Source organism: Budorcas taxicolor, chromosome 3 (assembly GCF_023091745.1).
Source record: "Budorcas taxicolor isolate Tak-1 chromosome 3, Takin1.1, whole genome shotgun sequence".
NCBI lineage: Eukaryota > Metazoa > Chordata > Mammalia > Artiodactyla > Bovidae > Budorcas > Budorcas taxicolor.
The window spans coordinates 32,624,309-32,652,255 of NC_068912.1; the positions used below are offsets into that span (position 1 = coordinate 32,624,309).

The 27,947-nt window shown below is 39.4% G+C and overlaps 2 protein-coding genes across 4 annotated transcripts in view; one reads left to right on the forward strand and one right to left on the reverse strand.

Moving 5' to 3' along the window:
* CEPT1 (choline/ethanolamine phosphotransferase 1) overlaps window positions 1-216 on the reverse strand; it is a 39,098-nt gene extending 38,882 nt beyond the window's left edge. The window contains exon 1 of one of the 2 annotated variants that reach the window (XM_052636944.1): window positions 36-216. In XM_052636944.1, coding sequence (XP_052492904.1) covers window positions 36-216 — 181 coding nt within the window. The other variant, XM_052636945.1, reaches the window with a different exon arrangement.
* On the forward strand, window positions 211-27,947 carry DRAM2 (DNA damage regulated autophagy modulator 2). 2 transcript variants are annotated; one of them, XM_052636946.1, is made up of 8 exons: window positions 211-277; window positions 8,764-8,908; window positions 12,949-13,016; window positions 15,586-15,725; window positions 24,897-25,074; window positions 25,600-25,682; window positions 26,306-26,398; window positions 26,914-27,947. In XM_052636946.1, the coding sequence occupies exons 2-8, from the start codon at window positions 8,778-8,780 to the stop codon at window positions 27,019-27,021; spliced, it is 801 nt and encodes a 266-aa protein (XP_052492906.1). In that variant the 5' UTR covers window positions 211-277; window positions 8,764-8,777; the 3' UTR covers window positions 27,022-27,947. The 2 variants fall into 2 exon arrangements, with proteins under 2 accessions (XP_052492906.1, XP_052492907.1); XM_052636947.1 differs by lacking the exon at window positions 211-277 and adding an exon at window positions 676-714.

Sequence of the window (27,947 nt, forward strand, 5' to 3'; positions counted from 1 at the left end):
CACGGCCCGCAAAAGCACACCGCTAGAATTAAGACCTGCGACTCCAGCCGACTGGGTGACTCTGATCCGCGGCAGCACGTTCACGACACTTTCGCGATTGCCGTAAAGGGATACAGTGTCGGAGCAGGCGGCGGCGCGAGCGCGCACCTCCGAGTAGTGAGCGCGCCCCGGGACCGGCTTGGCTGCTCGGGAGCGCGCTTCGGGGCCCTGCCCCATCTCGGTTCAGCCGGCCGCCTCCCGACCCGGCGGTCCGTACTGGCAGGGTCGTCTGAGCGAGGTAGGCCAAATAGGGGATGAGAGCCGGCTCCAGCCCCAGCTAAGTAGGGGTGTATTAGAGAATGGGATCGGGCGGGTCAGAGAGGGGGATGCTGCCAGGAGCCCCACAACCCCGTGGCGGGCGTGCGAGGCGTCCAGCTTCCAGGGACCACGCTGTGCGACTTGCGGGAGAGGGACCAGATGGCAGCCGGAGCGCGGACGGACTGCTGGGAGTCCGAGTGGGGAGGAGGGGTCTTGAGTGGGTGCAGGCTGGGTTCAGGTCTCCTCGCCTCACCTTTCTGTGGGAGTTCTTGGTCTTTCCCCCTCCCCCGCACTCCTCCATGCCTCGCTTGCCCCAAGCCCTGCCAAGCCTCCGCCTCCCACGTCTTTTCTTTGCCTCAGGCACGGGTTAATCGAGCTCTTCGTCCCAGTTCTTTGCGCCTCCGGAAGAAGGCAGCGGTGGGTGTAAATAATTCCTTGGTTTTATTTGTTTTAAGCGGTTATCGAGAACCTTTGCCCCAGTCCCACAAAAAACTGTGATTGAGTACACCTTCCCTTTGTCACTCCCGGGCTTGGATTCCTTGGAAGGGTGGGGTAGGGGAGGAAGGTTTTTGTGGTGACTTGCTAAGGAAACAGCAACCAGCTCCAGTATCCCGCCTGGAAAATCCCATGGACCGAGGAGCCTGGGGGCTACAGTCCATGGGGTCGCAGAGTCGGACACGACTGAGCGACTTCACTTTCACTTTCATTTTGTGTTTACCCGAAGCTCCTGTCTGCCCTGGGGTGAGCAGAGTAGTGTGTGTGTGTGTGTGTGTGTGTGTGTGTGTGTGTGTGTGTGTGTGTGTGTTGCGTGTGGTGTGTATGTTAGTCGCTCAGTCGTGCCCCACTTTTTGGGACTCCTGGACATGTGTGTGTGTGTGTGTGTGTGTGTGTGTGTTGCGTGTGTGTGTTTCGTGTGGTGTGTATGTTAGTCGCTCAGTCGTGCCCCACTCTTTGGGACTCCTGGACCGGGGCCCGCCAGGTTCCTCTGTCTATAGACTTCTTCAGGCAATAATAAGGGTAGCCATTCCCTTCTCCAGGGGATCTCCCTCACCCAAGGATCGAACCCGGGTCTCCTGCATTGCAGGCAGATTCTTTACCGTCTGAGCCACCAGGAAAGTCCAGTATAGAAAGGTTAATACCTAGTCCTTTGTATCCTCACAACTGTGCTTACATTAGGATACATTCGTAAAACTCCACATTTTTCCAGTTCTCCCAAATTTAAATTTATAAACGAATACTAAATACAGCTCTAATTTGCCATGCACCATCAGATTCTCCCTCGACTTCTCTCCCTGTAATGTTTGATCTGACTTGTAAAAGTGTTACTTAAATTTCTATTTAATTTTTAATCATTACGAGAATAGTATGTTTGTTAGAAGGCCAAATTAGAGTTTAGAAAAATAACCATTTACTATTATGCTTTGCTTTGGGCATGATTCTGTGTACCCGTGGCTTGCTTTCTTCACTTGGAATATCCAGAATTTACTTTTTTATTGTCCCTAAGCAGTCACCACTTAGAGGAGACAGCATAAAGAATTCATCTTTTTACTGGTAGCATTTAAATATTGCAGAATTTAAAACTTGTAGATGCAGTTCTGATTCAGGGGTCTTCAAGGAAAGCAGAGATAAGATAGATGAGAAATGCAAGAACATTTTGTTAAATGTTTCTGTCATTGCTATGTGAAGGTTATTCCTGCATATTTTCAAGAATCTTGAAAGGTTTCTTAAATTATTAAGCATTAAAATTCCAATTTTGCTTGGTTGGCAGTGCTTCCAGCTTTTCAGTGTGATAATACACAGGCAACAGTAGTCTTCCTCACCTCGGTGCACTTAAATTTCTCAGTGGACCTTTGCAAACTGGTAAACCATTTGCCCTATAACCTCAGATATGCAGATAAGACTAGCCTAATGGCAGAAAGCCAAGAGGAACTAAAGAGCCTCTTGATGAAGGTACAAGAGGACAGTGAAAAAACCGGCTTCAAACTCAACATTCAAAAAACTAACATCATGGCATCTGGTCCCATCACTTGATGGCAAATAGATGGGGAAAAAATGGAAACAGTGAAAGACTTCATTTTCTTGGGCTCCAAAATCACTGTGGACGGTGACTGTAGCCATGATATTGAAAGATGCTTGCTCCTTGGAAGAAAAGCTATGACAAACTTAGAGTATTAAAAATCAGAGACAGCACCTTGCCAACAAAGGTCGGTATAGTCAAAGCTATGGTTTTTCCAGTAGTTATGTATGGATGTGAGAATTGGACCATAAAGAAGGCTGAGTGCCAAAGAATTGATGCTTTCAAACTGTGGTGCTGGAGAACACTCTTGAGAGTCTTTTGGACAGCAAGGAGATCAAACCAGTTAGTCCTAAAGGAAATCAAACCTGAGTGTTCATTGGAAAGACTGATGCTGAAGCTGAAGCTCTCATACTTTGGCCAGCTGATGCGAAGAGCTGACTAATTGGAAAAGATGCTGATGCTGGGAAAGATTGAGGGCAGGAGAAGGGGGTGACAGAGGATGGGATGGTTGTATGGCATCACCGACTCAGTGAACATGAGCTGAGCAAACTTCAGGAGATAGCGAAGGACCGGGAAGCCTGGCATACTGCAGTCCATGGGGTCCCAAACAGTTGGATATGACTGAGAGCTGAACAACAACCATTTGCTGCTGCTTTTCCTCTAAATTGTCAATTTAGATAACTAGAACTCTCAAAACCTAAGGAGATAGGAATCTAAGATGATTCACATGTACAAGGAATTAAGAATTGTCGTTCCCCATCCCTGTGGCTAATTGTGGTTGTACAGAGTTGATAAATCACCTATCATTATTATGGGGCTTCACAGGTGGCTCAGTGGTGAAGAATCCGCCTGCCAGTGCAGGGAACCCTGGAGATACAAGTTCCATCCCTGGGTGAGGAAGATCCCCTGGAGGAGGAAATGGCAGCCTACTCCAGTATCCTTGCCTGGAAATTCCCATGGACAGAGGAGCCAGTGGTCTACAGTCCATAGGGTCAGAAAGAGCTGGACATGACTTAGTGATTGAGCAGGAGCATCATGATTATTTGTATGTTTTCTTTGTACTACTCTAAGGAATAGCTACTTTACAAATCAGAATACTGAAACTCAGAGAAGCTAAGTAACTTGCCTGAAATTGTACAGCTGGGATGTGATAAAGCTGAGATTTGCACTCACGTAAATCTGATCTTAAACTGTGTTCTTCCCATTGCATCTCAGGGACTGGTCAATGCTGTATTTGGCTTAATAATAAGCTATCATTTTTTTCCTCATTATTGTTTTTCCTTCTGTGGAAGGGAACTCAGTGTTCTTCATTTAATTTTATCCTTTTTGAGATCAGTGAAAGGTGTCTAATGTGAGAAAGAATGAGAAAATTGAAATCCCAGATTTAAAATATTATTTAATTCTATATATTATATTATTATAAAATACACACATATCAACTCTTTAAAGAATATGTGAGTTTCAGGATTTACAAAAAGGTGCAAGTTTGGGCATATTTGAAGACTGGTATTTTGTGAACTTTCATCTTTTACATTCTAAAAGAGGAACAAATGTTTACTGACCACCCGTGAGAGCATCTTTACATATATTATCTCATTTACTTCTTGAGTAAACCTCTCTGAAGCAGGTATTCTTTTAGAGCATTTAATAGTTAATACTAAAAGGTACCAGTATCAGTAAGTGTTTAGGTTCTTTACTTGTGCTATGTCAGTGTAATCCCTGTAATAGTAATCCAGCACTGTCCAACAGAACTTTTCCATGATAATGGAAATGTTCCATGTTTTCACCATCCTGTATGGTAGCTACAGCTGTGGCTTCTGAGCACTTGAAATGCATCTAGTACAACTGAGGAACTGAAATTTTTAATTTAAATAGTCACATGTGGCTTTGTTGTTGTTATTCAGTCACTAAGTTATTCCATTCTTTGTGACCCCATGGACTGCAGCAAGCCAGGCTCGTCTGTCCTCCACTGTCTCCCCAAGTTTGTTCATTGAGTCTCTGATGCTATCTAACCATCTCCTCTGCCGCCTCCTTCTCCTTTTGTCTTCAGTCTTTCCCAGCATTAGTATCTTTTCCAGTGAGTCAGCTCTTCGCCTGTGGCTGGTACTGACTGTATTGGACAGTACAGCCTTTGCCGATAATATTGTCATTTTTCAAAGGAGCAACTGGTTCAGAGAAATTAATGGAGCTTGCCCAAGTTCACACGATTTTATTTAAAGAAGTTTTTGAGCAGAAATATGTTTTAGGAAAGTTAATTTGGCAGCGCATGTAGAATGGATGGAGGGGAAGGAAAAACACAGGCCAAAAGAAATGAGAATCTTACTTGAGTGTTTACAGTGGTAGCTGGTGGAGAAGGCAATGGCACCCGACTCCAGTACTCTTGCCTGGAAAATCCCATGGACAGAGGAGCCTGGTAGGCTGCAGTCCATGGGGTTGCTAAGAGTCAGACACGACTGAGTGACTTCACTTTCACTTTTTACTTTCATGCATTGAGGAAATGGCAACCCACTGCACTGTTCTTGCCTGGAGAATCCCAGGGGTGGGGGAGCCTGGTGGGCTGCCATCTATGGGGTCGCACAGACTTGGACACGACTGAAGCGATTTAGCAGCAGCAGTGGTAACTAGGAATAAGAATGGTTGCAAATGACCAGGAGCTGCATCTTGTCACAAGAATATTGTACTGCATATCACTAGGCTAGGAAAAGGGCAAAATTTGAAATGTGATTTCTACTGAATGTAAATTGCTTTTGCACCATCGTAAAGATGAACTACTGTAAGTTGGGGACCGCTAGTACTGTTAACTGAAATAGAAAATTCGTGAACCTTTTTGGGGTTTATGAGCACCTGGTTTGGGTTATTGAGTACTTTTTATGGGCAAGTCCCTATTCTGTGAGTAGAGAAGGGGAATTCCTCATCAAGGATTTTATCCACTTCAGACACCCTCCCCAATTTTTATACTGTCAAAGAAAATGAGCTGTAAGAGATGTGCAAGTCAGGTGTTCTCAGAAGAAGGAATGTTTATTTCCAGATCCAAATGGATTAGGGAAGGTTGTGTGGATATGGTATCTCAGGGCGATTTTGAAGAACAGGAAAGATCTGGGCATGTACAAACAATTAAAGGAAGAGGTCATGTGGGAATTCTCTGGTGGCCCAGTAGTTAAGAGTACCAGGCTTTCACTGCCATGGCCTGGGTTCAGTCCCTGGTCCAGGAACTGAGATCGTGCAAGCTGTATGGCAAGGCCGAAAAAGTAAAATAAAATAGGCTTTCCCATTCTCCCTGGACAAAGACAGTGCTTTCCCTAACTTTGAACAAAATGAATCATCTATCTCCAGCACTCCTACTCTCTTCTCTGACTTTATCCCATATTCTGGAACTTGACTGGGACCACAGCCTCCAAGATACCTGAGATTAACACAGCCCTTGGGATTCTGGGAGTTTTGGTGTTTGTTTGTTTGTTTGTTTTTAAGAGGTCATGCTTCTAGCAATAGGGTGGACAAAATCTTTTGAAAATCCCTTATGCCAAAATACCCAAATGCTGAATAAATTATATTAGCCTTGTAAATGTATAGCAGTCCTTATAGGAAAGAAGGGAAAATTCCCAGGGCTAAAAAGTCAAAGAGAGTTGACACCAGGGTCGTAAACTAGTAGTGTGTCTTTTGAGGGGGCTTTGAAATAAAGTACAGTTACAGATAAATGATAGGCTACCCCTGTTACCACCCAAGTTAGAGAGAGAATTCATAACCCTTTGACCTCCCGGATGTATAACTTCCAGAGACACCATTCATGTTATATAGTTTGTGTAGGTGATGCCTGTGTGTCAGGGGATGACTTTTTCATAAAAAAAAGTGTAAATATTCCCATTTGCAGTTGTACAACTCGTGGCCTTGGAGAACCTCCTCTTCCCTCAAATCAACCAGGAGCCTCAAAAATCTACATATTCAATGAAAGATGGGCTAGGAAGAAATATCTCCTTCCTGGCAGAGAGGGATCACAAATTTGTTCCTTTTATCACAGCTCCAGGTGGGGGAATAAAGATACCACATAAGAACTTAAAACTATAGAGCCTGTCATCACTCAGATTCAAAGTTTAAATTCACTTGTATACATGATCTGAAAAACTGGGAAGCCAAGAAATTAAAGTCAACCCAGGTTCATAATGTGCCAGAGTACCTGGAAAAAATACACACTCTCTGGAATGATTCACCCTTAATCTAAGCCTTTTAGAATACCCCCAATTAAGATAATCTAAACAGGTTCTTTGGTGGCTCGGAGGTTAAAGCGTCTGCCCGCAATGCGGGAGACCCGGGTTCGATCCCTGGGTCCAATCCCTGGATCAGGAAGATCCCCTGGAGAAGGAAATGGCAACCCACTCCAGTATTCTTGCCTGGAGAATTCCATGGACAGAGGAGCCTGGCAGGCTACAGTCTATGGGGTCGCAAAGAGTCGGACACGACTGAGCGATTTCACTTTCACTTCAAACAGGAGCACATAGTCAAAAATTGGAAAAAAAAAATGTGTGCAAGGACTATCAGAACCAACAAATTCGAAACTAGACTCCTAAAGATTTTAAATTCAAATTTTTAGAAGTTACTAAAAATTTAGAGAAAGTAAGAATTATTGTCCAGAAACATGCTGGGGAAAGTCCTATAGGAACTTCGCAAGGAATTGGCATCAGGTGAAGAAGGACTGGGAGTGATCCCTGAGAGATGGGAAACAATGGCTCTAATTTACTGCCTAGGAAGAGTTCCCAAGCAAGACACCCAATGTGAAAGTGTTAGTTGCAAGAAGATTCTTTACCACCTGAGCCACGAGGGAAGCCCCAGGGAACTAGCATGATTAACTAAATAGAGGATTAAAATTGATGGAATGTTAAGGGATGACAGGAAGAAAGAACAGAAAAGAGATTATGATGATTCAGACAGGAAATTACTCAAATTGGGTGTACAATGGTGACTCTAGGGATAAAGGAAAAGAAACTTATTTAGCAAGGTTTAGATGTACATATTTAGTAGCAAGTCAGATGATCAGAGTTAAGGAGAAGTACAAGTCAAAAATGGCTGATGTTTCATTATTTGGAAGGTCAGTCAGAGATGAGGAAGCTGAGCATGTTCAAGGATCGTGGAGATAAGAGTAAGTTTTTACAGAGTTCATGGGAAATACTGAATTGCAGTCTGTCACACTATGAGAAGATACTCCTTCAAATATGAAATTATTTTCACATGTGTAATAGTAATTTCTTATAATTTGAAAGTATTTCTATATTTTTAAAAATTAAATGCATGGAGATAAATTAATATTTCCTAATTCATATTATTGACAGCTTATTACTCACCAACATCCTCAGTCAGGAATTTAAGGGAGAAAGTGGTGATGTATGGTATAAGTGTAGATAGGCCTTCTAAAGTTAAGTGAGAAAGAAAACCAAACAGGCAGTGTCCTTGTTGAGAAAGTAAGGGTGCTGTTGGAAACAAAACAGGAATACTCAGATGAAGCTAGAAGAGTTGAGACTTGAAATGTATAGCAATTAATGTGTGGTAGTGGAGGAGGAGGTGTGACAGTATTTGTAGCCAGACAAAACAAAGGTTCAAAGGTGTGCAAGAGGGCATGACACACTTGGCAACCTGAAAGAAATTTGCATCATGATTGGTGTTAGAGTGGAACTGCCTGAGTTTCAATATTGTCTCTACTGCAGCCCTATGACCTTGGGCAGTTCTCTTAACTTCTGTGATTCTGTTCTGAGGAATAAAGGAGATCATATGTTTAAGGTACTTAGTAGGCTTGCTGACACAGTAAGCACTGTTTTTGTATTGATGGTGAAGATGATGATAGCTAGGGCAGGGAACTGGGAGCAGACAGAGAAGTGGCCAGAGAGGAATGTATTGAATAAATAGAGATCAGGCAATAAAAAGACCATAGGCCATGTTAAGAAGGAAAGAAAACTTGTAAGGGCATGGGGGGAGGCACTGAAAGGTTCTCTGGAGGAGAATAAAGTGGTCAGATTGGTATTTTAGAATTAGAATGCTTTTTTAAAAATATAGTAGAGTCTGGGTTGGTTGTGGTCCAGACTAAAGGAGGACCATTTAGAAGGTTATAATAATAATCTGGTCAAGAAATGATGGTGGTTTAGGTAGAGTAGTAGCAGTGAAGATAGAGAGAAGGGGCAGATTTGAGGAAATCCAAGAGGTGAAATTAATAGTCCTTAGTAATTGATTATGTGTGGAAAGATGGGGTAGAGAGATAGTGTCTGGATGCAGAAAGTGGTTGATTCCTGGTTCCATTTACTATGAAACTGAAGGAGAATAGGTGTCAGTAGATGGTGTGGGAATTGATCAGAAGTGAAACAGCTGAGGATGAAAAGTATAATTTTGTGGGATGGGATGGCTGAAGTAGAATAGATGAAATACTCTTGAATAATCTTACCTAATTTGTTTTTTTTTTTCTGCCTCAGGAGACCTGTTTGAGATGTGGTGGTTTCAGCAAGGCCTCAGTTTCCTTCCTTCAGCCCTTGTAATTTGGACGGCGGCTGCTTTCATATTTTCATATATCACTGCTATCACACTTCACCATGTTGACCCTGTTTTGCCTTATATCAGGTCAGTGAAATGTATTCTTTTGTGGCAAATGGTATGTATTCTTATGTGGCGAATTCATGTTTTAATATTGAACTCAACATTTAATTTTAACATTTTGAAATTCAAATTTTATGTTTGATATTACAATAATAAAAGCAGAAAAAGGAAGTTGTATTTGGTTCTTCCTGTGTCATAGAGAAATATGGAGACAGATGATTAAGGTTTAGTTAGTGAATTGTGACACCTCAATGCCTGTTTTCCAAATAAGTATTCAAGGTTTCAGGAGATAGAGTTGAAATTGTTTTCCCTTTACAATTCAAAAATACTAGAACAACAGTAATAAGAATCTGCCTACAATGTGGGGGACTCGAGATCCATCTCTGGATCAGGAAGATCCCCTGGAGAAGGGCATGGCAACCCACTCCAGTATTCTTGCCTGGAGAATTCCATGGACAGAGGAGCCTGGCAGGCGACAGTCCATGGAGTCTCAAAGAGTCGGACACGACTGAGTGACTGACAGTTTCACTTTCTTTCAAAGATAACAGTAATGGCAAACATCAGTTGATTTGCTTACTGTGTGCAAGGTAATGTTCTAAGCATTCTTCTTAAATAGGTCTTAAATAATTGAATCTTTACAGCCACCCTTTGAGTTAGGAACTATTACCCCCATTTGATAGAGGAAGAAAAGAGGTCCAAGGAGGTTGTTTGTTCAAGGGCATATGACTCAGTAATTGATGGAACCAAGATTCAGTTTGACCAGGCGAGCCGTTTGATTCTAGAGACTATGATCTTACTCTTTGACATGTTGCCTAGATTTTTCTGACACACTAAGTATCTACATTTGCTGATAATGTTTTTGAAATATCAAAACTACTTGTGATTTAAATATGGGTACTTGATTACATGTGCTATGTCCATAATCTTTTTTTTTTTTCCAGTTATAAAGGCAATATGTTTTTATTATAACACATTTTAAACAGTACTAGAGTGATTGTAAAAGTGAAATTCAAAGTCTTTTCCAGCCTCCCTCTAGTTTCTGCTCCTCCAGGAGTGATTAACGACTTGGTTGATTTCCTCCCAGTTTGGTTGGTTGTTGTAGTTGTTTCATTTGTTTCATTTGTTTGTGTACCCTCTGAAAAATAACCTTTCCAACACAGAAAATAGAGCACTTCTTAAAGGTGATAGACTTAAAGGCTAAATTTATCTGTTTTAAATGTCAAGAAGAGATCAGGGCAGTGCCATTTCATTTATTGTTTCCACAATGGTATGGTGTAGCACACAGGTCACCAACAGATTGAGTCTACTTTAAGAAGATTTATAAAATCCAAAGAATAAAGTTTCCAGTTCTAGGAATAATTTTGATAAGTCACCACTGTTCACCACTCTGATCTAAGGACCTGTAGCTTAAAGAGCCAGTTTATTTTCTAGTAACCCCAAGAGAGCATACATATTCCTGAGAGTCTTCCGTCATTTTTATTTCCCCTTAGAGAATTTGCTTTTCATTTCAAAGAGCTCTTTATAATTTGAGGCCATTGAGTTCTTTATGAGTTTCAGTTCTCTGATGGTGCTGCGTGTGATTTTCTGATAGAACACTAGACACTTCCTTTTCTGTCTCTGTTCTGCTGCCTTTTAATTCTTTTTTGCTAATGAACTTAGTAGTATTATCTGGAGAATTTCCTCCCACATTTTAATGTATGTAAACTCAGTGGTACTTAAGTTTACTTCTCCTAGGCTCATTGTCTTCGTCTGAAAAATGATAGAGTTAGACTAGATACTCTGCAAAGTTCCTTTCAGCTCATAGACCCCACCTGCAAGACTTCACTGTTACACTCCCCACACGACATACAACCAAATACAAATTTCACCTCAGGGATAATTCACAGTTCAGAGACAGTTCTGCAAGTGTGCTTCAGGTGTTCTCTTGGTTCAAGTTATGAATGTGTAGGTAGGGTGCATGAGACTAGCCACTGGGGTATAAGAAGAAATTGTTAGAATGTCTATGTATTTTATATTTCAAAATATTTAAACTTTTATTTGGGAATTCCCTGGTGGTCCAGTGGTCAGAACTCCTCACTTCACTACCAAGGGCCTGGGTTTGATCCCTGGTTGGGGAACTGAAATCCCACAAACCACGCTACGTGGCCAAAAAAAGAAAAGAACTTGTATTTAATATATGCATAATAATATAAATAACATAATAGTGATCAGATAATTTTTTTTAATGATGCATAATGACCACTGGGTTGAAATGCGATGCTGATGAGGTGATGGGCTTGGCTGTTTTTATTTGTAGGCCAGTTTGTCATTCTGATCCAGAGCACACTTAGCCAGCCATCTTGGAAGTGCATGCTATTATTTACTTGAAAGTGAAAGTGTTAGTCACTCAGTTGTGTCTGACTCTGTGCAGCCCCATGGACTGTAGCCTACCAGGCTCCTCTGTCCATAGAATACTCCAGGCAAGAATACTGGAGTGGTTTGCTATGCCCTTCTCCGAGGGATCTTCCTGACCCAGGGACTGAACCCATGTCTCCTGCATTGCAGGCAGATTCCTTACCATCTGAGCCACCTGGGAAGCCCCATAAGTTATTTACTTATGGGTAATCTAAAACAGGAGCATCATTTGGAATACCACAGTTAAAATTATGGATTTTTTTTTTCTAATTTACTTTTATTTTTTGGTGATACCATGCAGCTTGTGGGATTTTAGTTCCACAACCACGGATCAAACCCATGCCCCCTGCCTTGGAAGCACAGTTTTAACCATTGGACCACCAGGGAAGTTCCATGAATTTTTTTCTGATTATAAGAATAATACATATGCATTTATTCTTGAAAAATTGAAAGGTAGAAGCAAAGACAATCCCCACTCTCTGAAGATGATCAAAGAGTAACAAAATCTTTTGTGTCTTAAGAAACATTGTAGAGCGGGAAGGAGCAGTCCTTTGAATCAGTATTTGATACTTTACTTTCCTAAACCTGATCCAAATATTCACCAGATATTTATTATTGATTCCTTAGTGGATATGACTTTCCTCTTTTTTTTGATTAACATTATCAGGGTTGAGATCCTTCTTATCTCCTTCCTATATTACTTCAATTTGAGGATAAAAACTTTGTCTTTTTAATCTTTTCAGTAGTTTGAGGAAATGGGAAGGAACTAACATTCACAGAGTGTCTTCTGTGTGCCTGCAGCTATGCTGCATGATACTTTGCATGCATGACCACAGTTTCATTTCCTTACGTTGATCTGATGAGTCTGGGAAGGAATTGCTAGCTTCGTTTTTTAGATAGGGGGCAACCGTGGGTATACATAGAACATACTCAAGGTTCCCGGGTTAGTAAATGGTGGGGTGTTAATCAGGATCTATGCATTTCATCCTGCACTGAAAGACGGGCATGTAAACAGACACACTGCAATACAGTGTGATCTGTGATTTTAATAGAAGTCTGGAGTGGAAGCTGTGTGAGTCACCTAGGCTGTAGAGAGGAGAGAACTCAACACTGGCCTTGAGTGGAATCTCCAGAAGGGCAAAGGCAAGGGCTTTGTCTCTTTTATTTCCACAGTGTTTTTGTCCCTAAAATGCTGTCTGACAATCCTGTTAGGTGCTTGATAAATATTTTTAAAAAGTAATCAAGAAACAATTAGGTGTTATTTATAGGCAGAGAACAACAGATGCCCAAAGGATCTGAAAGGATCTTTGGTATTTAGGAAATATTCAGGTGAGACAGATAAACATGTTGCCTGGCTGATGTAAGTTAGTAATGCAGATGCAACCTCAACATGACAAGGATAGCTATTTTATCAATTTATAGTGAATTCTATTATATGAAAAAGAAATAACCTTAAGTGATATGAGAAAAAAGTGAACATCATATATTGAGAGCTGAAATTGTCATGTTCTCATTATAAAATTAAGGGTTGAGTCATGGAATTTATAAAAAGATAAAGGATTTGAAATAACCTCTTTTGTTTCTTATCCATTAGAAGAAATACACGTGTATATCTAAATCTAATATGAGAAATCCTCATACCTATTTTTTTTTCTTCTTTCTTTTTCTAGTGACACTGGTACAGTGGCTCCAGAAAAATGCTTGTTTGGGGCAATGTTAAATATCGCTGCAGTTTTATGTAAGTAGTAAGAATGATTTTGGGAATCAAAATTTATAGCTGAATTGCCCTTTACTGTTGGGTTACTTGTTTTACTTGCTAGTTACGTTGAAGGAAGGTTATCATCACTAAATAATTGATGGCAGATATGTTTCTTTTAAAGTAAAAACAATGTCTAGAAATGCTAAATTATGGAAATAAATCTTTTAAAAATATCTATAGAACTATTTGACTACTCATGCAAATAGAAGCTGTAAAGTATAACCAAATATTCCTTGAGGTCTTAAGGGGATTTCTTAAGCAACCAGTAGAGGACAAAGAGCTATCAACACACTGACCACAACTAACCTCAACAAAATTCCTTTAAGATAAACAATTGAGAAGTTTGAGCATAGCTATGAAACTCTGTTTTGATTTTTGAGTGATATTCTAATGCCATAGAAATGGAGTTCTACCATACTATTTTACATTTCTTTCATTATTTTTTGAGTTAATTTTTTAATTAATGGTTTACTAAAATAATGCTTTTTCCACCGATTGTGATTGTTTTAAATATTTGCATTTTTCCATATCATGTTTATTATTTGCTCAGGGCAAACACTAAAGTTAAATTATTTCAGTGTACAGAAGTTCATCTTATAACTAAAGTTTTCAGAAATATGTCTCTGTAAGAGTTTATCTCTGTTATGTTTCCTACACTTTTAGTTCTTTGGCAATATTTTTGCAATGGAAGGTTTAATTTGGCCCTTTCTTAACCAGTAAGGACAGTCAAGTGGGGTTTTGTTTTTTTTTCCTGTGTTACTGACTACTGTATCTGATTGAGCCAAGTTGTAGCAATTTGAAATGAAATGAGAGTGAGGCAAATAATCCTTTGGTATTTTTTGCCTGTGTCTATCTTATCCATATTCTTCAAACTAATTACTTTAGACTTTAATGCTAATCATATGTAATAGTTTGTGTGAAGTCGCTTTACTTATATCTGACTCTTTGGGACCCCAAGGACTGTAGCCTGCCAGGCTCCTCTTTCCATGGGATTCTCCAGGCAAGAATATTGGCATGGTTGCCATCCCCTCCACCAAAGAATCTTCCTGACACAGGGATCCATGTCTCTCATATCTCTTGCATTGGCAGGTGTGTTCTTTACCACTAGCCCCACCTGGGAAACCCCCAGTTTGTGCTTTATATAACATGTATTATTAGAGATTTTCAGAGAACATCAAACTCACCTCCTAAATTTTTCCAAAGTATTTTTACCATGAGGCCCACAGGAAGCAAAGAACTTGCTCAGTCACACAGAGATAATAGTAGTTTTACAGTACAATCTTTTTTTTTTTACATTTCCCATTTTTTTAAATTAATTTTGAGGTAATCTTTTTATTTGCTGAAAGGTTTTTTTTTTTTTGGTTTTATTTTTTTATTTTACTTTACAATACTGTATTGGTTTTGCCATACATCAGTATGAATCTACCACAGGTATACACGTGTTCCCAATCCTGAACCCCCCTCCCACCTCCCTCCCCATACCATCTCTCTGGGTCATCCCAGTGCACCAGCCCCAAGCATCCTGTATCCTGCATCAAACCTAGCCTGGCGATTCATTTTTTATATGATATTATACATGTTTCTATGTCATTCTCCCAAATCATCCCACCCTCTCCCTCTCCCACAGAGTCCAAAAGACTATTCTATACATCTGTGTCTCTCTTGCTGTCTCTCATACAGAGTTATCGTTACCATCTTTCTAAATTCCATATATATGTGTTAGTATCCTGTATTGGTGTTTGTCTTTCTGGCTTACTTCACTCTGTGTAATCGGCTCCAGTTTCATCCATCTCATTAGAACTGATTCAAATGTATTCTTTTTAATGGCTGAGTAATACTCCATTGTGTATATGTACCACAGCTTTCTTATCCATTCATCTGCTGATGGACATCTAGATTGCTTCCATGCCTTGGCTGTTATAAACAGTGCTGCGATGAACATTGGGGTACACGTGTCTGTTTCAATTCTGGTTTCCTTGGTGTGTATGCCCAGCAGTGGGATTGCTGGGTCATAAGGCAGTTCTATTTGCAATTTTTTAAGGAATCCCCACACTGTTCTCCATAGTGGTTGTACTAGTTTGTATTCCCACCAACAGTGTAAGAGGGTTCCCTTTTCTCCACACCCTCTCCAGCATTTATTGCTTGTAGACTTTTGGATCGCAGCCATTCTGACTGGTGTGAAATGGTACCTCATTGTGGTTTTGATTTGCATTTCTCTACAGTAGAATCTTAAAAGTTCTTTAGAAACTACAGCTGGTTCTTTGCTTGTTTTGTTTTTTCTTCTCTCAGATTATCTTTAAAAGGAAACTATGCTTCTTGAGACTTCCCTGGTGGTCTAGTGGTTAAGACTGAGCTTCCAGTGCAGGGGGCATGGTATTGATCCCTGGTCGGGGAACTAAGATCCCACGTGCAGTGGGGTCAAGGGGTGGAGTGGGGGCGGGGGTAACTCCATGTTTCTAGATACCACTGACTTTTGTGAGCTCTTTATTGGCAACTTTATTCCTTAGTTATGTATTACTTTTTTGTTTTTCCGATTGTCTTTTCCCAGGTGTTGCGACCATTTATGTTCGTTATAAGCAAGTTCATGCACTGAATCCGGAAGAGAATCGAATCATCAGATTAAACAAGGCTGGCCTTGTACTTGGATTACTGAGTTGTTTAGGACTTTCTCTTGTGGCAAACTTCCAGGTTTGTGTTTTAGCCTAGCATAAGTATTTTCCTGAAGTACATAAAAATACATGCTAAAAAAGGAAACCTAAACATCCAGTTACATAATCCATAATACATAAGCAGATATTAGAGTAATGCTTGCTGCTATAACAAAGTCCAAAATTTAAGTATCTTAACACAATTGAAGTTTATTTTTTACATAGATGCATCACATGCTGGTATTTTTGGTTGGTAGATGGCTTATCTTCCACAGTGATTTAAGTCCACACACTGCCCATCTTTGGGCCTTGCAAATCCTTAAGACTCTTTTGCCTTCTGCATCTAGCTGCCTGAAACAAAGAGAACATGCAAAATTCACACCTGCTTCTTAAAAACTTTGACCTGGCAGTGACTCACATGGTTCTGTTCACATTCATTTTTGCTAGATACAAGAAAGGCTGGAAAGTAAAATCTTGCTGGGCAGCAGTTTCCAGGGCAACTCTATACTATGGAAGGGATACAGAAATTTGTGTGGACAGCTAGCTAGCTGTGTACCACAAATATGGTCCTGCCTTGTATAGTCGGTTTGTATAGCTCAGTGTTTAAAAATGTGTTTGGAGGTTTTTAGTATTTGGATAGTGATTCTTTGCTCCAGTTATCCCTTGATCAATTTAACAATATTTCTCTAATCACTGTATAGTAAAAATGGATTGCAAAGTGACCTTTACATTTAACATAGCTACTTCTCTTAGTAGCTAATACTTTTATACACAGCCCAGTGAATTCCAGTGGGAGTTCCTAATAGCATCCATGCAAAACTGCCTTTCTCCCTTAATCTCATTCAGCCATTAAAACAGTTTATCTTTGTATACATTCTTTATTTTCAGCTTCCGTTCTAATTCACATTCATCACAAGGGTCTCTTTGACCTTGTAATTTTGAGTCAAATTACTTTTTCTCTGATAATACCTGTTTTCATGCAGCTTTGGACCTGTTGAATGAATATGCTCTACATCTTTTACTTATGGCTTCATGGCCTGTTTATAAGCAAACCCTGTAGCATTACTCACATAGCAAACAGTTCTCCTTCCTTCCTTTATAATGTAAACTTTCACTGCTTATTTAAAATGGTGAGTTAAATGCCTCCTTCTCTTCTCCCCACTTCTCTCTTGCAGAGACAAACTAGTTGATTCATATAGGAAAAATTGTACACAAACCAGGTCTACAAAGGATTTATAGGTGCAGAGCTTAAATTGGAAGAGAGACAAACACTTTATTTTAAAATAGGGACTTGTTGGTTTTATCTCTTAAATATTTCTTGAAATCATCTGCTTCTCCATTTTTTTCCCAACTGTCTCTACATCTCCTTCTCAACCAGTTTAGATTTTACCACCTCTCCTCTGGATTACTGCCATAGTCTCCCTAATAGTTCTTCTGCATTCAGTGTTACATCCCTTTAATTTGATACTGCAGCCAAAGTAATCTTTTAGAAATATATGTACACCTCATTCCTGTTTCCTTGTACCCCTGCTTAAAGCTCACAGGTCCAAGGTCACGTGAAAAGAGATGAAATCAAGAGAGGGAAAAAAAATAATTTGTTAAATTGCCAAGCTGCTTAATTAACCAAAAGGTGCTGTGAGATCTGACTGCTGTCTGCCTGTATAGCCTCATGCTGCATCATTGCACCTCCTTATATTATACATAGCAGGAGTCTTTCTGTTCCTTAAATAAGGTTTACTTAACTGTGTTTCATACATTGTTTCTTCTGTTGCACATGCTACAAACCAAGCCTAGATAGATGTAGGCAGACTTATTTCCTCAGGGCAGTCTTTTTTTGTCAGTAGATTTCCTCTTGTAAATTTCAGGTTTTCTTTCTTTGTGTTTTCTAATCCTCTGGAAGCTAATTCTTTGCAGTACTTCTGGTAGTATAATCTCTTATTTATGTTTTTTAAAATTTATTTTTAATTTTTAAGTTGATATATTTCTCCATTAAGTATAGCTCAGTGGTTTCATTCACCATTGTATACCCAGCACCTAACATAGTGCTTAGCACAGACATGCTTTTGTATTAAGTATTAATATTTAGTAACTTACTGAGAGAGGCTAAAGGAACTAAGCAGGATAGATAAAAAATTCCCTGTGATTACTGTGATCATCTGCATTTAAAGAGACCTAATAATAACAATATGGCCTTTGAAAACTCTGACTTAAAAAAATACATTATTTAATTTCTCTGAAAACAAGTGTGTATAAAAGGATCCAGCAAGGGAATTCCCTAGTGGTCTAGTGGTTAGGACTCTGTGCTTTCACTGCCAAAGTTTTTATATGTGTGTGCTCGGTCACTCAGTCATGTCCAACTCTCTGCGCTCCCATGGATTGTAGCCAGCCAGGCTTCTCTGTCCATGGAATTTTCTAGGCAAGAATACTGGAGTGAGTTGCCACTGTCTGCTCCAGGGGATCTTCCTGAACCAGAGATTGAACTCACGTCTCTTGCGTCTCCTGCATTGGCAGACAGATTCTCTTTGAGAGGGCTTGAGGTCAGTTCCTGGTTGAAGTAAAATCCTGCAAGCGTACAGCCAAACAATTAAAAAAAATGCAGTGAAACAAATATGTGTCCTCAGTGTTTAGGAATTTTTCCCATCCTAGTGTGTCAACTGAAATAAAAATATACCATGTGAGAGATGTGAGAGATGTGAATTGCAGTTTTATTTGGGAACTTATGAGGGCTTCCCTTGTGGCTCAGCTGGTAAAGCATCTGCCTGCAATGCGAGAGACCTGGGTTGGGAAGATCCCCTGGAGAAGGGAAAGGCTACCCACTCGTGTTCTGGCCTGGAGAATTCCACGGACTATACAGTCCACGGGGTCGCAAAGAGTTGGACACAACTGAGCGACTTTCACTGAGGACGATAGCCTGGAGGCATCCTCTGAGGTAGCTATGGGGAACTGCTCCAGAGAAGTTAAGGGGGCTCCCATCAGCATATATGTGATACTGGAAAAAGAGTATATTCAGTCAAACACACGTCTCATAGAAAGTTGCTGCTAGTCATAAGGCAGGACTATCTAAGTTAGTGCTTTTCTAAGTATGAGAGGATGCAAGAATTTGGGTTCATAAAATTATCTCTTGAAAATTATCTCTGAAGGCCTGTTGTGCCAGTTTTTCCCAGCACACAGAGTGCCTCATTACAGATCTCTGCCCTGAGCTCTGTTCAGAGTGTGTTGAAGATGAGTGATTACCAGGGCTAATCCCTGTAGGTCCAGATGGTGAGTGACATTCTTTAGTTGACCCTAGAAAACTTTATCCTCAAGGAAACTTGGAAGGGATAACTAGGCAGGAATCTATATTGATTTTCTAGAGCTGTCATAACAAAATACCACAAGCTGGATATTAAAAAATGAGAGAAATTTATTCTCTCAGGGTTCAGGAGGCCAGAAACCTGAAATCAAGATGTTAGTAGAGTTGGTTCCCTTTTGGGGGCTCAGAGGGAGAATCTATTTCATGCCTCTCTCTCAGCTTTTAGTAATTCTTGGCATTTCTTGGCTTGTGGCGGCATAACTAATTTATGCCTCTGTTATCACATGGCATTCTTATTTCCTAGAAAATTTATCTTCAAGGAGACTTTGGAAGGAATATCATTCAGTTCAGTTACTCAGTCGTGTCCAACTCTTTGCGACACCATGGACTGCTGTACGCTAGGCCTCCCTATCCATCACCAACTCCTGGAGTTTACTCAAACTCATGTCCATTGAATCAGGGATGCCATCCAACCATCTCATCCTCTGTCGTCCCCTTCCCCTCCTGCCTTCGTCATCCTGCCTTCCCAGCATCAGGGTCTTTTCAAATGAGTCAGCTCTTCACAGCAGGTGGCCAGAGTATTAGAGTTTCAGCTTCAACATCAGTCCTTCCAATGAACACTCAGGACTGATCTCCTTTAGGATGGACTGGTTGAGTCTCCTTGCAGTCCAAGGGACTCTCAAGAGTCTTTTGCAACACCACAGTTCAAAAGCATCAATTCTTTGGCACTCAGCTTTCTTTATAGTCCAACTCTCACATCCATACATGACTAGTTTTTAAGTTTCATTAAAACTTTTAGGTGAAGATTACAGGGTTTATAATTTCTGTGGCAAACATTTGCCCCTGATCACACACATACCTCTATAATTTGTCTTGTCTTTGTCAAGGAGTATGTTTTTGTTTTTGTTAAATTTTATATATTTTCCAGGCAAGAGTACTGGAGTGGTGTGCCATTGCCTTCTCCGATATCTATCTATCTATCTATCTATATATATAGATAGATATATATGATTGATTGATTGATTTTTTGGCCGTGCTGGGTCTTTGTTGCTGTGTGAGGGCTTTCGCTACTTGCAGTGATCGAGGGCTGCTGTTTAGTTGCAGTGCACAGGCTTCTCATTGCAGTGGCTTCGCTTGTTGTGGAGCATGGGCTATAGGGTGCATGTAGGCTCAGTAGTTGTGGCCAACGGAATCAGTTGCTCTGTGGCATGTGGGATCTTTCTGGATCAGGGGTTAAACCAGTATCCCTTGTATTGCAAGCAGATTCTTAACCACTGGAGCACCAGGGAAGTCCTGAATATATTTTTAAAGAAGATAAAATTGTGACTGTTGTGGTACATGTGTCAAAGATTGCATTTAATTTATTAATTAATGAGAGGAATAGTCGATACTGCAAACCACTTCAAAAAGAAGTCAAAGTGCCATATAATTATAAGTCAGAAAAGAAATGCTCAAATGAATTTACAAATAGATTCTAAACTAACAAAACTGGTCATTATTCACAAAGTGAAAGTCAGTTGCGTTCAGTGGGACACAGTACGCCTTTCTATTCACATTGATTACTTGTGTTACTATGCATTTTCAATAAGTTAACTTTTATCTCTACACATAATATCTATCATTGTACCAGTTCTCTCTGCAAAATAGCCTAATCAAAGCCAAGAACAATTAACATTTCTATAGAATCATTCCCACAGGCTCTAGCATTCTATTGAAAGGGTATCTGTTGCCCATTTCAAGATCTTTTGCTGTTTCCCTAGTCTCTAAATGACAAAATTAAATGGATTAAGCTGAAGTACTGTCAGTTAAAACCAGCTTTATACACCTCCATTCTGATTATAAACATAGTAGTGAATGCTCTCCATTCTTTTTCTTATAACTGTGGGATTTTGTTGATGGAACTGTGTGCTGATCACGTGGGCATTGATCAGACTTATCTGTATTTAGCTTCATCAATATGTGAATGAAAAATGTTGCCTGCCACGTCAGTAAACAAAGGATATCGCAGTCATCAAGCCACTACAGCCGTCCCCAACAGTGAGCCTTGAGAAAACTCAGGATGGAGACAAATGGGCTCCCAGCTGCCAAGCCTTCAGCCACTGCAGCCACCGCCTAGCAGTGTACCCTGAGGGGACTCAGGATGGGGACTGGATACTGGACCTAGATAGTTAAGGTGCTTATCAAAGGAATGATTTCAGTGAGCCCAGGCTCTTGCATCTTTCCATATATAGAAAAGCACAAAACTAAGTTGAGATATCTGGTTTTCTTTAATTAATAGTAGTCATCTTTGTTGCAAAACTTACATGTATCTGGCTCCTTCCTTACCTCTTCAGGACAGTTTCTTAGAGCTATCTGAGAGGCTACCTCCTGGACTTGAAGTCTTCAGAAAGTCTTCCAAATAAAATGTAACTCTCAAGGTAGCTTAGATGGTAAAGGATCTGCCTGCAGTGAGACCTGGGTTCGATCCCTGGGTTGGGAAGATGCTGGAGGAGGGTGTGGCACTCCAGTATTCTTCCGTGGAGAATCCCCATGGACAAGGAGCCTTGTGGGCTACAGTCCACGGGGTTACAAAGAGTTGGACATGACTGAACAACTAAACACAGCACACACTCAACTTTTATCTTGTGCATGTTTTTCAGTCAACAAATATATGTGAGAATATTTTTAAGGAGAAAAATCCTGCTCTTAGCCCTAAATCAATTTCATTTTTGTAGCCTGTATCCATATATACTGGTAAATTCACATGAACCAAGAAGATACTACCATTTTGTATTGTTTTATGGGTGCTGAATTTTTTTTTTGTGACCCAAGGTGATAGTAACGATTTTTTTCCCTTCCCAGTGCTTGTAACTTACTGCCAGTTAGAACATCCCAAACCTTATCAAAGTAGCACTTTCTCCAAAGGAATCCAAATGACTTGTTATCTTTATTTCTTTATACTTCAGACTTCTTACACCTTCAGCTTAAAAAAGACTGTATGTGAATTAGCATAGTTGTTTATAGAAGGAGAGAACCAACCCCTAACCTAATCTCTCTTCTATTACCTAAGTCATACCCTCTTTTTTCTTTTAATGTAAATTTTACTTTTTCAATTGTAATATAATTAATCTACAATGCTGTGTTAGTTTCTGCTGTACAATGAAGTGAATTAGCTATGAAAGTGTAGTCTCTCAGTCATGTCCCACTCTTTGTGACCCCATGGACTGTATGTAGTCCACCAGGCTCCTCTGTCCATGGAATTTTCCAGGCAAGAATATGGGAGTGAGTTGCCATTCCCTTCTCCAGGACATCTTCCCAACTTGGGGATCAAACCCAGGTCTCCCGCATTGCTAGTAAGTTCTTTACCATCTAAGCCACCAGGGAACATATCCCCTCTCTCTTGGACCTCACTCCCACCTCTCCTCCCCGCCCCCGCCACCCCGCATCCCTTCCATTTAGGTCATCACAACACCAAGCTGAGCTCCCGGTGCTGTACAGCAGGCTCCCATTAACTGTCTGTTTTACACATGGTAGTGTATATATGTCAATCCCATTTTGTCTCAATTGTCCTACCTTCCTCTTCCCCATTGTGTCTACATGTCCATTCTAGATTCCACATATATGTGTTAATATATGATATTTGTTTTTCTCTTTCTGACTTACTTCACTTGGTATGACAGACTCTCATTCCATCTACGTCCCTACAGATGACCCTGTTTCATTCCTTTTAATGGCTGAGTAATATTCCATTGTGTATATGTATCATATTTTATCCATTCATCTGTCAGTGGACATTTAGGTTGTTTCCATGTCCTGGCTATTGAAAATAGTGCTGCAGTGAATACTGGGGAGTCATACCCTCATACCTCCTGCTGTGTGGTATCTTGTCAACCAACTGACACAGGCGGCATCAGTTTAGAAAACTGTATTAGGTTGGTACAAAAGTAATTGTGATTTTGCATTGTTGAACTTTGCTGTTTGATATTGAAATACATTCTTAAGTAAATGTGATTATGTTATACACTATTTTTTTTTTTTTGCTAATGACTTAGTACTTGTTGTTTATTTTTATATTTATTTTAGACTAGGGAAATTATGTTAGATGAAGCAAATTTGAACAGTTTTCTTATTCAAGTTCAAAATGGGTCGTAAAGCAGTGGAGACAACTTGCAACATCAGCGCATTTCACCTAGGAACTGCTAAGGAACATACATTGCAATGGTGGTTCAAGAAATTTTGCAAAGGAGACGAGAGCCTTGAAGATGGGGAGCACTGTAACTGGCTGTTGGAAGTTGACAACAACCAATTGAGAGGATCACTGAAGTTGATCCTCTTAAAACAACACGAGAAGTTGCCGAAGAACTCAGTGCCAACCATTCTATTGTCGTTCAGCATTTGAAGCAAATTGGAAAAGTGAAAAAGCTCAGTAAGTAGGTGTCTCATGAGCTGGCTGCAAAAAAAAAAAAAGTCATCATTTTGAAGTGTGGTCTTCTCTTATTCTATGTAACAGCAAACCGTTTCTCAATTGGATTGTGATGTGCGATGAAAAGTGGGTTTCATACAGCAATGGGAAATGACCAGTGCAGTGGCCGGACTGAAAGGAAGCTCTAGAGCACTTCCCAAAGCCAGACTTGGTCATGGTCACTGTTTGGTGGTCTGCTTGCTGCCTGGCTGAACTTCTTCAGCTTTCTGAATCTCAGCGAAACCATTTCATCTGAGAAGTATGTTCAGCAAATAGATGAGATGCACTGAAAACTGCAGTGCCTACAGCTGGCATTGGTCAACAGATAGGGCCCAGTTCTGCTCCACTACAGCATCCAACTGCACATTGCATAACCAACACTTCAAAAGTTGAACAAATTGAGCTGTGAGGTTTTGCCTCATCCGCCATATTCACCTGACCTCTTGCCAACTGACTACAACTTCTTTAAGCATCTCGACAACTTTTTTCAGGGAAAATGCTTCCACAACTAGCAGGAGGCAGAAAATGCTTTCCAAGAGTTCACTGAATCTCACGGCAAGAATTTTTATGCTACAGGAATAAACAAACTTATTTCTCATTGGTAAAAATGTGTCATCGTGATGGTTCTTATTTTGATTAATAAAGATATGTTTGAGCCTAGTTGCAGTGGTCCAAAACCATAATTACTTTCTCACCAACCTAATACTTCAACCAAAGGCTTTGATAATAGAATTTTTGGGGAGTTACTGTCATCACATTTAAATGGGGGCATATATAGTAAAAAGTAAAATGTAAGGGGATATTAATGAGAGTAAGGCAAAGGAAAACAATAAATTAATTCAAAAACAAAGAGTAAGGCAACAGAAAAAATTTGCAATTTATGCTAATCCCTAATTGTATAATTTACCAAAACAAGTCAAACTAGAAACAAGGAAGAATGTTTTAATTTCTTGAACCTTTAAATTGTATTTAGATTTTATTTAAATTTAAGTTGATACTCCTTGCCTCCTGCATTCCCAACCATCCTAGTTCTCTTTACTTTGTTCTACTCTTTTTCTATAACCCATATCACTATTTAACATATATGGAATTATTTCTGAAGTTTATTTTTTATTGTTTGTTTTCCTTCACTTGAATGTAAGCTGTGAGGGCCAAATTCTTATCTGATTTGTTTACTCATTTATCTGAATGCTTAGAACAGTAGCATGACACATAAGTGGCACCCAAATAAGCATGAGTAAATGAGTAATTACTGTCATGTTTTCACTAGTGGCATATGAAGTAATTTGGATGACTGTAATTTTCAGGTTTATGCTGAGTACTGAGAGAAAATTATCTCAGGAAATAATCTGTAGATTCTACATAGCTTTCCTACTCAGTGAATGTCCTGTTGAATTTGCTGGACTTGTGTTTTTAAATATTGTGTTTGTGATTTTGTAGTTTCTTTTATTGACTTATTTCTTCCTTTTACCTCTCAGAAAACCACCTTTTTTGCTGTACATGTGTGTGGAGCTGTGCTCACATTTGGTATGGGCTCGTTATATATGTTTGTTCAGACTATCCTTTCCTACCAAATGCAGCCCAAAATTCATGGCAAACAAGTCTTCTGGATCAGACTGTTATTGGTTATCTGGTGTGGAGTAAGTGCATTTAGCAGTATCCTTTGCTGTAAAATGTGGCTATCCTTGAAAGGGAATTGAACAACAACATTTAAGTGAACACTGTTGACATGTTGTAAACAGGCCTTTTGTGGGTGAGCTTCTTGGTTTACTAAATCCTAAATTAATTTGAATCATGAAATTCAAATTTTTACTTGGGACATGGTAACTGAGTGAGAAGCAAAGATAATGTCTAGCCTAATCATACTCACTTCAAAGATAGGAAAGATGAGTTGATTTCCTCCTTAAGAACAATTGTGTAGCGAAAGCTTATGATAGAACTAAGAATTTATTGAGCAAAGAGAAACTGACTCTGCAAAGCATTTCATAATAATCTGGGCACATTTTAAATTTTACTAATGCCATGTAATATGAAGTCTTTAAGAAAATGGTTTTGGGCCTTGGAAACAAATACACGTGTGATCCTTTTAGATCTTTGAAGATATTTGTTTTTAATTTTGAGTTTAACTTAAACTTACAGGTCTTCCTTGAGATTCTTCCTTGACTTATTTCTTTTTAATAGTGCTGACTTGCTCATCACTTTTGTACAATGGCAGTTTTGGTGCTGATATAGTACAGAAACTCCATTGGAACCCTGAGGACAAAGTAAGAACTGAAATAATTTACTAGATACTCCTAATCAGAATCCATATTTTAATGCTCAAAATGTAGTATCAAGTTTGTCATGAGCATTTTTTGCATGTGTGCATGTTCGGTTGCTCAGTCATATCCAACTTTTTGGGATTCTATCGACTGTAGCCTGCCAGGCTTCTCCGTCCATGGAATTTTCCATGCAAGAATACTGGAGTGGGTTGCCATTCCCTTCTGCAGGGGATCTTCCTGACCCAGGGATCGAATCTGCATCTCCTGCATTGCAAGCAGATTCTTTATACCACTGAGCCACCTATTAACCTGAGCATTGTTTACTTAAACTTTTTTAGTGGCATTTAATGGCTCATGACTTTGGAAAAGGCAGTAACTTCTTGGTTGTAGAGTTAAGTTCTCCTGTTCTTAGTTATTTGAATGAAAATTTTACTTGCTATAAATGAAAATGTGATAGGTCGTTTAGGATGTCTTTAATGTCCACCTTTAATTCTAGAGATATGTCAAATAAATCAAGGGTTGATATTTCAGAATACTGATTGGTTTATAAATATTACAGGTTTTTTATTTGAGGTCATATGAATGAAATTTCACAGAACTCTCTTTTTTTGTTGTTGTCACTTAAGGGTTATGTGCTTCACATGATTACTACGGCAGCAGAATGGTCTATGTCACTTTCCTTCTTTGGTTTTTTCCTGACTTACATTCGTGATTTTCAGGTAAGAAAATGTAGAATTAGATATATGCTGTCAAACTTCCTTTGGTGGAATAAGAAACTTTCTATAGGCAACTCTCTCGCCTTTTCAAAAATTAACTTCTTAAGGAGTGAGCCAGAAGAGGAGCTTCTAACGTGATTTGTTTCTGTGCTTTGAGAAATAGTTTTAGCAAGGTTAAGCCTTGAAAATAGGGTTGTAAAACAATTAAATTTGCAGATATTCTCTCAGAGTTTTTATCAACTCAGGCTACATTTATATAGGCCATCCTCAACATTTAGTTTTATTGATTCTTCATAGAAACCAGAGAAAACCAAGGAACTTCTGAAGAAAGAAGCTTATTTTTCACAATTCTGTTTGTACTACAGATGATACTTTTGGCAGTACAACAGCCATCTCTCTCTTGTTGTTCATTAGAATTGGTTTACATTCTGGATCCCAAGATATTCCCAGAATATACTGAACATGTGATCTGTCTTTAAGGAGCAAACTTCTATATGTAATTTTCTTTTCTGTTCCAGAAAATTTCTTTACGGGTCGAAGCCACTTTACATGGATTAACCCTTTATGACACTGCTCCTTGCCCTGTTAACAATGAACGAACATGGCTACTTTCCAGAGATGTATGATGAAACGAGAAAATATACCTTTCGTGATTATGATTCTCAGGGATTGGGGAGATGTTCGTGAAAGTTACTTATTCTGCTCTGAAGTTTTCAACCATTTAATCAAGGCTGACTGGGACATGAAAGAATCCTGATAATCAAGAGACGTGAATTAAGACATTTGATGTTATTTTAAAGGACATCTTCAAGAGGATCATGTAAAAACATTTATGCCTATACTTTTTTAGCCCAGAAAGTAAAACCAAAGGACTACAAAATTGTATATTTTTTTTCTACTTTTTTTTTTTAAGAGAAGCAACCAGAACTGCACCAAGCAGTCTGCAAAATCCAATTTTTCACATTTTTAAAACCATTAAAACTCATGTTTTGTTTGGAGCACTTATGTAAGAGAAATGTTTCAGGACCCCAAATAATCAGCAATGCTCAACAGCTCCTTTAGAATTGGGTTTTGAAGTAATAGTTTTACCATGTTAATACATTTCATACAGTCTTTATAAAATTTGTTTCTTCTGGAATCCAACTTTAAAGGGAAGTAGACCTGAATTCACATGAGCACTTTAATTGCATAAGCTTTGCACAAGATATTCTGTGGATATTGATTTGATTCCTGCCACAAGGCCAGATATTATGCTAAATGGTCTATCACACATGCTCGCTCACACTTGTTTCATGAAGCTTAGTCTCTGATGTGAAATTTTAATTACTAATGAATAGAAAAAATAGCTGTAGGTAAATGTACTCCAGTTGCGTTTTGTATAGAACAGTGGTCAATGTTCCTACACGAGGCTGAGAAGTTTGTGAATAACAGCAAGTATAATTAATATAAAAGTCACCTCAAACTGCACTCAAGAATTTCTTAAGATTTCATTTATAGCAAATTATAATTATTTGAAAAAGAAACCTTGAACAGATGTTGGACCTTTTTTAAT

Bases quoted from the DNA above. Each gene is read 5' to 3' on its own strand.
- DRAM2 (XM_052636946.1), top strand. From the start codon at position 8,778: ATGTGGTGGTTTCAGCAAGGCCTCAGTTTCCTTCCTTCAGCCCTTGTA. The intron at 8,909-12,948 runs GTCAGTGAAATG...TTCTTTTTCTAG, and splicing joins CCTGTTTTGCCTTATATCAG to TGACACTGGTACAGTGGCTC. The intron at 26,399-26,913 runs GTAAGAAAATGT...TTTCTGTTCCAG, and splicing joins CTTACATTCGTGATTTTCAG to AAAATTTCTTTACGGGTCGA.